General features: G+C 36.1%; 3 protein-coding genes across 3 annotated transcripts in view; 1 reads left to right on the top strand and 2 right to left on the bottom strand.

The window, feature by feature from the left end:
- The window catches only part of LOC106172100 (unconventional myosin-XIX-like), a 38,224-nt gene extending 23,351 nt beyond the window's left edge, over positions 1–14,873 (top strand). The window contains exons 13-25 of the mRNA XM_087001696.1: positions 8,660–8,744; positions 9,155–9,341; positions 9,630–9,697; positions 9,876–9,997; positions 10,251–10,361; positions 10,662–10,841; positions 11,091–11,219; positions 11,435–11,613; positions 11,950–12,170; positions 12,528–12,649; positions 12,869–12,986; positions 13,165–13,538; positions 13,972–14,873. Coding sequence (XP_086857822.1) covers positions 8,660–8,744; positions 9,155–9,341; positions 9,630–9,697; positions 9,876–9,997; positions 10,251–10,361; positions 10,662–10,841; positions 11,091–11,219; positions 11,435–11,613; positions 11,950–12,170; positions 12,528–12,649; positions 12,869–12,986; positions 13,165–13,538; positions 13,972–14,088 — 2,013 coding nt within the window. The 3' untranslated portion in view covers positions 14,089–14,873. The remainder of the gene's footprint in view (positions 1–8,659; positions 8,745–9,154; positions 9,342–9,629; positions 9,698–9,875; positions 9,998–10,250; positions 10,362–10,661; positions 10,842–11,090; positions 11,220–11,434; positions 11,614–11,949; positions 12,171–12,527; positions 12,650–12,868; positions 12,987–13,164; positions 13,539–13,971) is intronic.
- Positions 676–3,848, bottom strand: LOC106172102 (uncharacterized). The gene is made up of 4 exons (XM_087001699.1): positions 3,581–3,848; positions 3,212–3,371; positions 1,293–2,996; positions 676–1,088 (listed from the first exon to the last, which is right to left on the bottom strand). Exons 1-4 carry the CDS (start codon positions 3,704–3,706, stop codon positions 817–819), a joined length of 2,262 nt encoding a protein of 753 aa, XP_086857825.1. The 5' UTR covers positions 3,707–3,848; the 3' UTR covers positions 676–816.
- On the bottom strand, positions 3,981–7,343 carry LOC147763851 (uncharacterized). The gene is made up of 2 exons (XM_087001697.1): positions 5,209–7,343; positions 3,981–5,046 (listed from the first exon to the last, which is right to left on the bottom strand). Exons 1-2 carry the CDS (start codon positions 7,319–7,321, stop codon positions 4,739–4,741), a joined length of 2,421 nt encoding a protein of 806 aa, XP_086857823.1. The 5' UTR covers positions 7,322–7,343; the 3' UTR covers positions 3,981–4,738.
- Positions 14,874–15,552: the final 679 nt, after the last annotated feature.

The raw sequence follows: 15,552 nt of genomic DNA on the forward strand, positions 1-15,552 counted from the left end.
AATGTGACCTTAAAATTGACCTTTGACCTACTTTACACCATGAACTGAATTTTGCAAATTTTGCTTTTCTTTTATCTCCAAAACTGGCTGAGATAGGTCCGTAGTTACTATTGAACTTGAATAGAAAGTCATATACTGGCAATCTAAATGTGACCTTAAAATTGACCTTTAACCTACTTTTCACCATAAACTGAACTTTGCAAATTTTGCTTCCCTTTTATCTCCAAAACTGGCAGAGATAGGTCCATAGTTACTATTGAACTTGAATAGGAAGTCATATACTGGCAATCTAAATGTGACCTTAAAATTGACCTTTGACCTACTTTTCACCATGAACTGAACTTTGCAAATTTTGCTTTCCTTTTGTCTCCAAAACTGGCAGAGATAGGTCCATAGTTACTCTTGAACTTGAATAGGAAGTCATATACTGGCAATTTACTGTGACCTTGAAATTGACCCTTGACCTATCTTATGAAGAACTTAAATTTGATTGTACCATATATATTTTTTGCAAAAGTTTAAAAATTCTTGTTGATTGCATTTTTACAGCTTGTCAAGCACAAAACTGGTGGCTGTGTCCCTTATTTTGTGTATGTGGGGGTCTATACGAATGCGCTTGCTCCAGCTGGTGGTACAATATTCGGAGGCGGTATCGCCTCTCTGATCCTCTAGTTAAAATTACTTTTTCTCCTGGCAAAGTGGATGATGAAAATGTCTAGGCTAAATATATCCTGCAATTTTATTTCAATAAATATATGATCTATAAATATAAGACAAAATTATTAGGTTGTGGTTTATGAATTATTTTCAGAATTTCTAAGTGTTATTTAGACGCTCCTCCAACCATGCAGACCCTTCACTCTGACGCAGTGCATCACAGAATATATGATATCCTCTCTCCCCGACTGTCATCAGTATTCCAAGCAGCTTTCCATTTCTCTCTTGCCTCACACTCTTGTCTTTGACCTCATTCATCTGACGACTGCTGAGGACATGTTCCTGGTACAAGTAATCGATGACACCAGAATCTTCCAAATTTTCTATGATGTCACACCAGTTGCTTCTCAGCCTGTCTTGGTAAGGCATCCCTGTAGTGAAAAAGAATGGGTCGAGTTGTTTACATTTACCTTATACATTAAGATCAAATAACATGTTTTTGAAAACTTATCATCATACCAACAACGATGTAGAAGCCCAAAGCTATGTGTATGCTGTACATATGTTAAGAAGTAGACACATTGGTAACAGCGACATTCTTATTTCATGACAGTGGAGTGGTATTATTTCCTTACCTTGTTCTATTTCAGCAGCTAGTAATGTTGGAATGTTACACAGTACTCTCCTCCTCTTCAGTGTTGTGTTGACTACTTGCAGCATGCTGGGGATGGTACTGTTCCCTAGACCTACTTTCACTTCCATACCCTTGCCTCTCAACTCCAACATGTTCACTTTTAACACATGTAGAGGTGCTTCTGTTGTGGGATTTTTGATTGTGATCTCGTCTTGGTGGTGAACATAAGCACTGGACGGCTGATATGCTCTATTGATGAACGATGGGTTTGTGTTGTATTGAATGTACAGTGAGCAGTTCCTTTGCACCTCTTGATTGGTGAATATAAGGCAAAGATAGTTATTGGGGATTGTTTGTGGTATGAATAATGTGATGTCACACATACATATGTCCAACTTTCGCAGATTTGCCAAACGTTTTTGTAATCGTTTGATTATTTCCTTTTGCTTTTTCAAGTCATCTTCCTTTTCCTTTAGGATTACCCAGAATTCCTGGTACTGACCAGAACCGTTGATCTGGTAGGTCACTCCATTGTCATCCTGAGTATAATTTAATTGGTCTGTGATATCTGTTATGTTGTCATCTGGCAAGGCAGCAGCAAACTTTTTGTTTGGTGATGGGATACCTGGCTGAAATGACTGTGCCTTTCTTTTGTGAACTGTACTTTGATGAACAAACAGAGAATTGAACTGCCCCGGAGGTTTTGTGCGGACGCTGCAAGCAAAATTGACGTCTGGCTGTGAGTTGATATTGTAACAATTTCCAAGACAAATTTCATCAGATAGGTCACCTTTTACCAGCTTCTGTTGTAGCTGCATGTTATCTTTACACATCTTGGCAGTGACTTGTGTCTTGGTTTTGACTGCACCACGCTGTATACTAATGGAGGACTTGTCGTCAAGGGTAATGAAACCACCAGTCTGTGGAGACACAGTAACTGATTGGTCAGTTTTTTCTTGGAATCCTTGAGCAATAGGTGGCAGTGAAGGGCCACTTGCAGGATGTGTTTTGGTTCGTGAACGTCCGCCAATGTTTTTCAAGTGCACGAAAGGTCCCTGTTCAGGTAAACTGACTAGTTTGGAAGGTAAGCTTAATGAACGATGCATGGAGGAGGATCCACCAGGATCACTTCTAACACTATGGGGCCTTTCTGACAGAGCTGGCAAACCTTTCCTTCTTTCATGAAATACATCATCATCGTCATCTCTGGTATCTAATGATAAGTTCCTGAGTTGATGCATTAAAATATCTGTCTGGATATTCTGATCACTGAATTTGTACTTTGCTGTTGAATTTCCAGTGGCCTCTTTCTGTGAGTTGGCATAAGGATGCATATCATCTTTGTGCTCCTTTTTTTGTCCCTGTGATTTTTCACTTGCTTCTGAAAGTAGTTCATTGTTTGTGTTATCATGGTTAACCTGCTCTGTTTTGCTTTGGGACTGGGTCAGGAGTTTCTTGTTACATTCTGCAAGATTAGTTTTTAAATGTAAAACTTCACTCTTCAAACGGTTGCATTCTCCCATGAGATATTTCTTTTCACTTTCCAGTTTTTCCCTGGATTTGTTGATCTCTGCTAGTTCCACCCTTACTTCTTCTCTTGCTTTTTGTGTTAATATGGAAATTTTTTGGTTTTCAATGGCATTTCCTTCACGTTCTCGAATGGTTATCAGAATACCTATTATCTGTTGATGATATCTTTCCCAAGCTGAAAGAGAAACCCACAAATATGCATTTTATCAGAAACTGTTGAAAGATCTTGTGATTTGTCAGTCAGTTTATCACTAAAAATCATGAAAACTGATGGAGAAACTGTTGATATATTAGAAACCCAATAGTAAACCCTTGTGCAGCAAGACTTACAAATATTGTCACCAAAATCTCACAATCTCTAATGTGTCAAAATTAAGTCTGGTGACTGACCTTCAGATAGGTGTTCCCTTGCAGTATAAAGCTGTGCCTGGTTGATGTTATTTCCAGTTTTCTCAATGATCTCCACCAGCTTTGTGATGGCAACTCCACCTAGTGGGGTCAGGCTGAGGAGGAATGTGGCAACGCCGTGGCCTTGGAGTTTGATATACTCCTGAGGATATGAAAGAATAGGAAATTATACTAGTCATCTTTCGAATTTTATCATGGGTTTGAATTGTGCATGATCTTCATTTAAACATGAATGCAGTAAGCAGCAGATTGTAACTTGCTGCTAAAAAGAGTGTATGATTTGTAGTTTTTTTTTCTGGAACATACTTCTATGGTGTGAAATGTCACCTGATACAGTTTGACATCACTCACCTTTATTTTATAGAGTGTTGTTCTCTCAATTAACCCTCCATCTACACATGCCCTGTAAAAACTGTCAGTTGGAGTGATAGTGAAGCATAAGCTTTCCAAATGCTGTTTAATTTTCTCGTAGTCCATGATTTATTCTGTGTTCTGTCTGCTGACTGACAAGTTACGGCTTGTTGGTCTAAAACTGCCGTGAAACCCCAAACGGTTGTGTAAAACCTGTGAGCTCATGCAGAATTACTATTGACAAACATTCAATCCCTTTGATCCAATGTTTTGTAAATATAATGGTTGCAGTGTAAAGAAAATACGTGGCAGACCGCCTTAATAATTGCTTTTGTTATGTGGGTTAAAGCTTTACAGTGAATGAAGGGTAAAAATCTGGTGGATTTACAATCAGCATGCCTTTTAAACCTTTTAAAAACATATTTACTTTCATGAAAAAAATTCAGCACCTCCAGTGAAAAGTTTTAATAAGTATTATGATGCATTTATAACATTGGTTAATATTTGAGCATTGTTTGAAGCCACAGTACCTCATTGGGTGATATGTTCCACTCCACCAGACTTGTATAGGTATGAAATCAGATATGGGACTAGAAAAGATTGGTCTACCAACCCCATAATGTTCAATTGAATTGTATGTCATTACAACTAAAATTGCATTTTTGGCTGATGTAAGTCTTAAAATGTTATGATTTTACATGGAAATTGTTCATATTTGCATTATGTGCAGTAACATCAAAACACTATCTTTATTGATGTGGTATATTTGTAGTTATTACAGTTGATCACATATAAAGTCTGTTTATCATAAATAAAATATTTTATAGACACATATAAATGAAGTGAATGAAATTCTGTTTTGGCAGCACCTGTAACATTAATTATTTCTCTTTCTTCACTTATTCCTGCATGTTTAATTCACTGCAGTCATTCAGTTGAAATACTGTATCAAAATTGTTTTTCTTCCAAGCATTTAGATAATTTTTGAAAATGTGTTGTCACCACATTTATTTATAACTTTCATTAATTTGCAGCAACTGATGCCTAAATGTTCTTAACATGGCATATTTCAGTCATACGAAGGATATCTACCACAAAACCTGCTTTATTTTGATTTTTTAAAATTCCCCATTGCCTTAGCTATAGTAAAGAAGTTAGTTATGTGCCTGATATAAATTGGGCTTTTAACTGTTGGAAGCACTGCTCCATCTCAGTTGCCAGCCAGTCGTAGGAATCTTGAAGTGAACCTAGGAAGGAAATAAACCCTTTCTCCTGTCTATGTGCTAGTATGTCTAGAAATTTAGCCATTTTGTCCATCCGTGTCTTTTCCTGTTCTATCTCCTCTTGCATACGCTCATTTATTGTGTTGTCTTGTCTTAGGGAGTTAACCAAGTCCTTGAAGTCTACATCTTTAATGAGTTTTAGACGAAACTGGCGCAGAATTTGTCCATGAGGGGCCTCAATTTCTGGAAAAAGGAGCAAAAATTAAAGTCAAATTGAATAAATGTGTTTTTTATTGAAGCTACATTTATATTCCTGGGTGTAAGTGTGACATAAACTTAAAAGAATTGTTTACTTTTGTGTATATTGAATCTCAGTATCTTATTCTATAAAATAATAATGATCACCTATGCCGTTAATATTGATGACAATAGTGCATATCCTTTGGGGCATGTAACTGTCCATTTTATTTCTCGCAACTTCCATACTGCTGGGAATGTTGGAATTTGTTAAAGAAAGTTTGAATCTCTGTCCTCTTGTTCGGCATTTATCAATATCTAACTTAAAACTTCCTTGAACAGTGAGGAGTTTATCAAACATGAAAACAATGTCATCCTCATTGCAGAGTTCATAATTGCTGACTTCTTGGCCACATTTTATCATGTTTCTGTCCTTTGACTTGAAGATTTCAAGGCATTTTAGTTCAAGGCTTTGGTCAGAACAAACTACCTCTATGAAGGACACTGGTGGAAGTTGTGGCAGAAAGAGAGTAAAGTCACAAGGAACACTGCCCAAATTGTGCACACTGAGAAGTCTGTTTCTCAGCGCACGATTTTCCTCCATAAGCACCATCCAGAATTCTTGAATCTCTCCAAGTTGGCCGAGCTTGTAGTTCACTGTGTTTTCCTCTGGCTGTGACTGGGAGATGCACTTGTCTGTGATGTCCTCCCAGTCACTTACGATGCCCCTTTCTGCTAGCCGCTGGTGTACCACCAGTGCTGCCTGGGGCTGGTCACTTGGTTTGCTGGTGGACATGGTGACTTTTTTCTGAAATTTTATGTTGTTTGGCCTGAAGTTATACCTGCTACCAAGTTTCACAAATTCAGACATGCCACACCTTTTGACGTATTCAGATTTTGCTGGGTTACTTATGTTTTTTGTACACTGGATATAGATTGGACCTTTTAGTGCTTCTGGAGGGATTGTTAATGAGGCCCCCTGCATGTCTAAAAAGCCTCCTTGGGGTGTCACTTCTTCACATACTGTGGTTATATTTGGGTTGACTTTTTTCAACCCAGGTAGTGGTTTACTCCTTGATTTTCCGCTTGAAACAAATCTCCTGCTTAGGAAACTACTGGAACTGGCAGCAGCATCTATGCCAGGGCGATCTTCTTTCCTTTGTAGGGAATTCAAAACTGATTTGTGGGATACCGACTCTGATTCTGGTGGTGAAGAGAAATTTGGCATGCTGGCTCTTCTGGGAGGAGCTCCACTTTGCTGAATTGTCGGCAGTTTGTCTGATTTTGTTGCAGATTGTTGCCGTGGAATTCTGACTGCAGATGTGATCCTAAGAGGTTCTGACTGTGGTCGCGAGATGTTACCACGCGGGGATGTGACAGTGGAGGAATTTGACAGGAGACTTCTCAGATGGTCATTTTCAGCACTGAGCTTATCTATGGTCTGTTGAAGGTTATACAGCTGTGTCTTCAGGTTTTCTATTTGTAGCTGAGATGCACTTCTGTACTGGATGTAGATTGATTGTAACTCTTTTGTTTGAGCATCAAGGTTATGGTTTTGTTTTTCAAGCAGTCCAAGTTGTTGCGTTCGCATTTCTAGTTCATGTGTCACGCTTTTCAGTTTTAGAAGTATCTCCTCTGAAATTTGCTCCTGATGAGGACCATCTTGGGGCAAAACAAACTGGACTGTCTTCTTGCCAGAATTTTGTAGTTCAATTTCAGTTTCATTGTCATGGCAACTACAGTCACAGCTCTTAGAAGAGGTTTTGTCCACAGTTGTCTTTTGACTGAGTTCTTGAATTTCTTTTTCTTTCTCTTTTAGCTTTTCCTCCAGTTGCATGGTATACTTATCTTGTTTCGACCTTATCTCTCTCATGTTTTCATGAATCTGTTCCTTGTCCCTGATTGCTTCTCTCCTTTCTCTTTCTTGCTCTTCTGATGAGATTTGCAGCTGAGATTTAGCCTCCTTGATTTCTTCTTCCAGGTCCTGTATCTTTTTTTCCTTTAGGGATAAGAGCTGGGCGTACCTGTCTATTCTGCCTGAGATGTCAGTCTGCAGTTCCCCCGAGATCTGGGAGTGTCTCCTTTTTAATTCATCATTTTCTTGTTTCACCTCCTCATGTTCCTTGTCTCTGGCCTCTAGTTTAATCTGAAGCTCCTGTAGAGATATTTCAAGCTGAGAATTGAGTCTTTGAAGTTTTCTGTCCTTGTAAAGGATTTCATGTTTTAGCTTGGTTGACTCTTCATGCGCTTTTTCTTGTTGGTATTCTAGTAACAGTTTCATTATTTGTTGCTTGTCAGTTTCCCAAGCTGAAAAAGGAAAAAAAATATATTATAGTAAAATCCATTCCATTTTGAATGTGGTACCACTTAAATTCAATAATTTTTAATTTAGGACAGTCGGTTTACAGATTCTGAGATAATTGTTGAAAAAAGACCATCCAACCATCAATGATGGTTATAATAATCATAACATTGAAATAATCACCTATATACTATTAATATTGATGACAATGGACAGGTTACCTTCAAATATTGCCGTGGTGTCCTTCCAGCACCATACTTCTTCTTGACCACAACCTTCCAGGACATTGACCAAGGAGGTCAGGCCAGCTTGACCCAGTGGAAGGACATAGATCAGCATCATGGCGACTCCATGAACATCATTTTTCATTAGACCCTCAAAAGAGAATATTTTACAATGTTTTTTTTTAATTAGGAGTTTTGAGTCCATATATGTTAATGAGAACATGAAATAAATGATTTGCACGTAATGTAATCCATACCCTTTAGAATAATAAAAAATAATGTAGACAGTGTATCCTGAAAGTATTAAGTACCAATTATAATACTTACAGTGTCACCCAGTTATATGTGACACCATGTTTCAGTTTAATCTTGTTTATGAGTTAAAATTGACTCACCCTCAGGGACTGCACGATGTTTTTATGGAGAAGTTCCTCTTCTAGTGCTTTGGTAAAAAACTCCTCCGTTAGCCTTATGTTTTTGATCAAAAAGTTAACTAAGTCACAAATTTTGCACTGTTTTGTCATGGTTTTATCACCTTATCATATATATATATATATATTCATCATGCATATCTCAATCTTTCTAAGTGTATAAATTTCAGATAAAATATTTTAATTACCTTGGCCCCCAAAAGATCAATAACCAATCAATCTCTGCATATTGTTACTAATTGGTCAGCCCTTTATCACTACTGGTAATTGCCAAATCTACCAACCACAATATTGGCGGCCCAGACCTTTGATTGATTACTTTCATCAATATTGGAATAAATGGCTCTGTGTATTTTGTGTAACAGGGTATGGGTTATTGCATAAAGTTAATTTAGCCATGCATAGTACAAATGCTGTAAAAGCATAATTTAGTATTAATCACAATACAGCTTATCCTTTCTTTCCTTTTGACTGATTTTATTTGGTTTGACTTGTCTGCTCAGTATTTTGTATGTAAGTATCAGCGCTCTATATTTATTTATTTATTTATTTATTAAAATATTTTAAAGGACAAGTTTTATGTGTGTCAATTTGATGTTATCAGCAAAAAAAAGGCATAACAATAATTCAAGTATATATATATATATATTTGTCATCACCAGGTCCTAGGTGCCATCCTTCACCTTGGTAACTTGGTGTTTGATGGAGATGGAGACCAGGGATGTTATGTGGACACTGATGACCAAGGTGAGAATTCTTAACATGTAGTTTATTATCAGGGGCAGATCCAGAGATATTTTCTGACAGTCTTCCAAATTATCTTTGTTGATCTTTCCTCCATTTTTGACTGTCTTCCGACAGAAAAAATGAGATTCCATCAACGTAAATTTGAAAATCTGACCATCTTCTGGAAGACACAGAAGATGGCCTCAATCCGCCCCTGATTATCTAGGTTTACTTTTTTATAATTTAGCTTGTCATCTATATATTTTATATGCACTGAGATTACTCCTAATAAAAGTTGTAATGCAGTTTAAAACTGCCCTTTAAGATTTTCTTTTCAAAATATCACAAAATCTGAGATATTTTAAAAGCTTAATATAGTTGTTTGTAAATTTGATATATTTCTCTACACCTCTCTTTCACCTCTCTTGCAGACTGTAATGTTTCCCTGGACCTGGCTAGCAAGCTGCTGGGTGTGGATCCCTCAGTGCTAGAGAAAGCTCTAACATTCCGCCGTATTGCTGCCTCCCACAGCCGCAGACAGAGTGTCTTCCATAAACCATGTAATGAGCAGGAGGGGAGGAGCAGACGAGATTGTCTGTCTAAGACCCTTTATTCCAGGTAGTTTTTACGCTCCTAAAATTGCACTGGCCTAAACAAAAGAAATATTTCTGAAACTTTTTGATATTTTTAAATATTCTTAAAGAGATTTATTCTTTGCATATATATATACATGGAGGAATGTTGTGTTGATTTGTAATTGTTTTTCCCTAAGATGTTTTTTTTAACCTTTATATAAAACCCTGTTTTCTATTTGTTATGAAATATGTTTAATATATACAGCTCAGATAATTTTAATGTTATTTATATTATTTCTCATGTCTAAAGATTAAAATGTAATATTTTTAGGTTATTTGACTGGTTAGTTTCCTTCATCAATGGATGTATCAAAACCAAGGAACTGTACAGTTTTATAGGTTGGTAAAACAATCTGATTCTTAATATTTCCACCTTTTTCTGAAAGAAAATAACATAATTGTTCACTTTCATATGAAGTTTTGCAAGCAAGGACAATTTTGACTGATATTGTCTTTTAAAGAGTTTACACTAAATGACTTTTGAGTTGCTGTGATATCAGTTCTTGTTTTCCTGAAGGGTTGCTTGATATCTATGGTTTTGAGAGCTTCATAAACAACAGCTTGGAGCAGCTGTGCATCAACTATGCCAATGAGAGGCTTCAGCAGCACTTTGTGGCACATTTTCTGAAAGAACTGCAGGTAAATGTTAGCTTTAAAGTTTGATTCTTAAATTCACTGCAGAATGGATTAGAAAGGAAAATTGAAGAACAGTCTATAGAAAAGTTTTCCAATGCTTAAGTTTGGTGTATTCTCATTTTCTTTGAAAGATAGAGAGATTAATTTTCAAGAATTTTTGATAAACTGTGAGCAAAATTAACACGTTTTCAGACAACATGGTCATAAAAAGGACATTGATCTAGTTTTTACCAATTACAAACTTATTCACTTTTAGGCTGAGTATGTTAAAGAGGCATTGCCATGGACACATACAGACTTTGTGGACAACAGACCATGTGTGGAGCTACTTGATGGGAGTCTGGGAATCTTCTCACTGCTCATAGAGGTACTTGTATCACAGGCTTTAGTAGCAAAATAGAGAAAAACAATATATATATAGAATACTGGACTCAGTGTGATTTTAGCTTGTAATTACTTTTAAAAGTAGTTTAAATGATTTATTTAATTTACTTGAGATAAAATCATCAAACAAAACTATTGATTTTTTTGTCTGATAGAACATTAGATCATAATATAAGTAGGTGTATATTGAGCTTGCCCTTTCTGAACAAAATGTATATCTGTGCATGGTTTTAAGTCTTCCGTCTGAAGAAAAAGTTAACTTTTGATATCAACTCTGTTTCAGGAATGCAACCTCAATAGACCATCCTCTGTCAAAATGATCTGTGATCGGATTTTTACCTCGGCACGAAGTCACCGTCACTTCCAGCAGCCCAAGAAAGACCTTGAGAACCCTTGGTTTGCTGTGAAGCACTATGCAGGGACGGTACAGTACCAAGTCAGTGGACTGGTGGATAAAAATAAGGTGAGTTTGGATGGTGAGGTATTAGTGAATATTTAATGCTGAGTATTGAAGATTGGAAATAAAAAATATGAGATAATAAATATAACATTTTTTTATTTCACATATATAGGAAACTTTAGAAAAGTGACAAAATATTTAAAAGACTATCAGAATTTTAATAAAGCGACTAGATATATAGATCTCTGACTTTCAGCATTTTTCATCCTTAAGGAGTAATTCACATTATCGCCTAGTAATTTCTGTTTTCAGGACAATGTTCCAGCAGAACTGGTGGACATGTTGAAGAACAGTGATAATGACTTCATAGCCTCCTTGTTTGCTGACTTTGAAACAGATCAACCTGGCAAGAAAAAGAAGACTGTTCTTGCCAAATTTAAGGTACTTTTGTAGTTTTCTGTTTTTTTAATTTCACTTTTTCATGATCTAAATGAAATAATTAATGATAATTTGTAATAATTTGATGTGATTCATTTGAAATGTCATAAAAATTCAAACAAACATTACAAGTTGCCAATTATTAAGAATAAAGCAGATAAAAATCAAAACTAGTAGACATGGAGAATCTGCATCTTTTTCACTACCATTATTCACAGAGTTCTTTGGATGCGTTGATGAAAACCCTGAACAGCACAGAATGTCTCTACATCCGGTGTATAAAACCAAACCAGCAGTGTGAGGCAGGCCACTTTGATGGCCAGTATGTTATAACGCAGCTGGAGGCCTGTGGAGTGATGGAGACAGTGGAGATTAGTAGGAATGGATATCCAGCAAGGTGAATATTAGTGAAGAGTGAGGAGCTGTACAGGGATGAGATTTATTCAACAATGGGCAGATTTGTTGAATTTTTGGGAGCCAAAAATGTCATTGGCTAGGCACCCCTGTCAACCCCATGCCATATTTTCCAACTATTTCACTAAATGGCAGTCTCATCCCTGGCTATAGCATTATAGAGATAAAAGGATGAAAATTAGGGCCATTAAATTTTATAAAATTAAATAGAATGTGTTGAGCAGAAGAAAAAAGGAAAGTCATACCATGATGATTAGTGATTGTCTTGTATTTGGCCATTCATGAAGAGAGAAATAACTTTAAAAATATTTTCTTATAGAATTCCTTATGACAAGTTTGTACAGAAGTTTGGAATAATCATCAAAAGTGAGCCAACTCATCCGGTCTCTCTGTCATCCCAGTCAGAATCAGACCGAGACGCAGAGAAGGAGAATGACCTTCTGTTTGACCCTCTGGACAAACTGTTTAAGAAGCAGCTGTCCCTGCTGGATACCCCCAAAAAGAGTGGCACCCCTAAAAAGAAACTTCGAAGAAGGACAGGTAACTTTGACTCAAAGTCAGAAAAATATATATTGCTCTGTCATCAACTGCATTATTTGACTATTTTTCATTCTGCAGTGAACCATCACAAGGAGATGTATAACCTCCTTGACTAATCTCAGTAAAGTTCATGTTTTATATTTAGAAATATGCTTACTAGCCAATGTTTAAAATCTTCAGCTTTATGGAGAATGAAAAAGTCCACCTGTAGAGTGCTATTCCTTAAAAAAAAACATATAATAGTCATATATCCAAAGTTAACTTAAAACATAGTCTTATCTCTATAGTTAACTTAAAACAGTGTTTATTTTTCATTGACATTACAGTATGTGCAACTTTGCTTTATATATATTTTAGGCCTCTCCAGCTCTGATCATACTAGAAAGTGCTGTGCTTCTGTAATGAAGATTGTTTTTGGTTTTCAACCAAACTTGAGCAAGCAGTTTGGCAGGACCAAACTCTTCTTGCAAGATGGCCAGGTAATAAAAACTGAAAGATTAGTCTTTCTGTTTTGTATGTTACATCCACAAGAGTCTTACTTATATGTAAATGTCAACAGTATCTTACAAAATCAGTGAAGTTATTTTGAAATTTAAGAATGAAAATGTTCTTTTAAATACAGCAAAAGCACCTGTTTGTGTTAGCTTTTGCTTTTGCAGAGCTCCAGTTACTTATGTGTATTCTCTTCTGTGCTGTAGCTGGAACAGTTAGAGGCTGCCCGGTGCAAACTTCTGAGCAGATATGCCTTTACCATACAGTGTGCTTGGAGGAGGTACCAATGTAAAAAGAGGAAATCCATCCTGAAGATACAAGCTGGTATGCTTCCCTTAATTTTTTATCTTTCTTTCTTTTTAGTCTTTACTTCTATTTCTGTCTTCACTTCACTAAGTTGAAATCTCGGCTAACGTGTACAACTTCAAAATGGTGAAGAGCTGTTTATGCTTTTTTCACACAAAATAAAACATGTTGAAAAGAAAATTAAACCTCATTTCAGTTATGAGAGGCTGGCTGGTGAGACGAAAATGGCAGAAAACCCTAGATGCCGTCAGGACAATACAAGCAGCTTGGAAGCTATGCAAGGCAAAGAGGGTACAAGCCATGTGTAGCCAAACAGGGGCCATCACTGATATTGAAAAGACATCCCCCAAAACGCCAGAAGAGCAGATGGTATCTCAGAACACTAACAACGTACACTCTTACTCAGTGCATGAGTGGAGGCCCTGTGATAAAGATGTCAGACATGAGAACATGCTGCCCTCTCCCAGGCTGGTGAAGTCTTTACAGGACCTCAGTTTGTCAGTGGGGTTACCAAGACTGAGCCATGTTGAGGCACAGGATGGAATTGTGTCTTTTAGAAGAATGCCTAGGGTAAGACTGGGTTCCCATGCCTAGATCGATCCATCTGGATTGGTCCAACTCCCTGGGGAGTCTCACTAAATGACTATCAACTAACAGGCCTCAATGTCTGTCACACCTACCGAATCAGCTAGAGGGGAAAGGTAATTACCCCCTAACAGCTTTACTAGGCGAAACAACCATTCAAGCTGGTTAAATTAATAACAATTAAGTGAGACTCCCCAGGGAGATAGATCGATCCAAATATCTGTGGGAATGGTACCCAAATCTTTTCTAATTAGGGTACCCTTTGGATTCTAGCTCGTGGAACAAAGAACTTACCAAATTCTAAAGAAGGTTTTATTCAGTTTTAGTAAATCAAATATGATGTCTTTATTTTCTATGCTATAGATTGTAATGGCATGTAGAAGTTATTGTACAAATTGACTTTCATTTTGTTTTCTAGGTCCACATAAAATTCCACACTAAGCCAAATAAGGTGCTGAAGTATGCTCACTTCATCAGTCAAAAGGAATTCCTGTGTAGCTTGACAGACTGTCTTCCTCAGTATGATCCAGTATAAACAAATATGTACAATGTGGAACTGTGAAATATCTTCTTTTTATTTTTTTTCTCTATGCCAATCATTGCATTTGATAAAGAAAAAATGATAAATATGTTATTGCATATCATTCTGCTTATTCCAGATGGTGAAATTGGTTGTAAATACAGTAATCTTATGCTAAAGTAGGATTGAGTTAAGTGCAATTTTAAAAGAGATATTACTAGATATGGGTGATGGTGTTGGTAGTATCTTGTACCAATTGATAAGGTGTTGTCACTGCTGTGTAGCTAAATTCCTGTGATTAGTAGAGATTAATTACATTTGTTGACCTTTTAGTTTGTAAGATATTTGAAATGTGTTATAGTAAAATGTATATTTTATTTATTTCAAACCAATACAAATATGTCATAATTATATCAAAATACCACTCCAGTTGTACTGAGAATTATAATTAATAATATCCATTTAAATACAGATTTTTTTTTTTTTTTTTTTTGAGGGTGGGGACTTAGTTGTGTTGTCTGATGTTGTTGCACAGCATCGGCTCAGTGAACCAATGACTTACAGGTTGTTCATGTCTTTTGCACAATAGATTATTTGTGTTTAGAGTGGTGTTCTAAATGTTTTGTGATATCATCCTGATAAATTGAAGTATTTTTAAAACTTGGCTACTCCAAACTTAGTTATTAACAAAACATTGAAATTCAAAATCACACACAGGTGCAAGAGATGTTGGTGAATACTATCTGCAGATAAGGGAAAATCAATTAAATAAATAAATTGGAAAACATACTTAAAAACTATATTCTAAGTGATTGAATAGGTTGAAGTTGAAACTAGGCATCCAAGGGAAATATGCTTCAAAAATGTAGTCAAAGTTGCGTTTTCAAAGAGTATTGTGTGCCAATAATCCATCCATCTCAGTCCCTTAAATATTTTTTTTTAAATGATTAATGGCTTTGTCTGCTTTCCAAACAATGTGATAAATAGCATTTATTATTTGGATATAATGTATAATGTCACAAAAAGTTATTAGAAGGGTTTTTTTACAGAGCCCCCCCCCCCCCCCCAAAAAAAAAAAAAAAATTATAACCAACAGTAATTGCATTTCACTAAAAAACAAACAGGCAGCCATCACCTTATTATTCATTCAAATGATAATACCCCCCCCCCCAAAAAAAAAAAAAAAAAAAACTACATGGAAAAAAACGTGAAACAGTTTGTGATAACCAGCGTTAACTTAAAAATGTACACCTTGATCAGTAATTTAATGCACCTATGTTGATTGGAATTTTATTAACGTTCAATTTGAATCAAATGCGATGAAAAAAATTATTACATTTTTTTGTCATTGCATTGTTTATGAATCTTGTATCAAGTTTTTATTCCATTTCTATGGTGGTTATTTGACATCAATAAGAAATATAGGAGTAAAATTCATAATCAAAGCAGTCATTTGTTTTCCAATCATTAACAGTGATG

The sequence above is a fragment of the Lingula anatina genome, chromosome 1, assembly GCF_051362555.1.
Source record: "Lingula anatina isolate TDL-2025a chromosome 1, LinAna3.0, whole genome shotgun sequence".
In the NCBI taxonomy this organism is placed as follows: Eukaryota; Metazoa; Brachiopoda; class Lingulata; order Lingulida; family Lingulidae; genus Lingula; species Lingula anatina.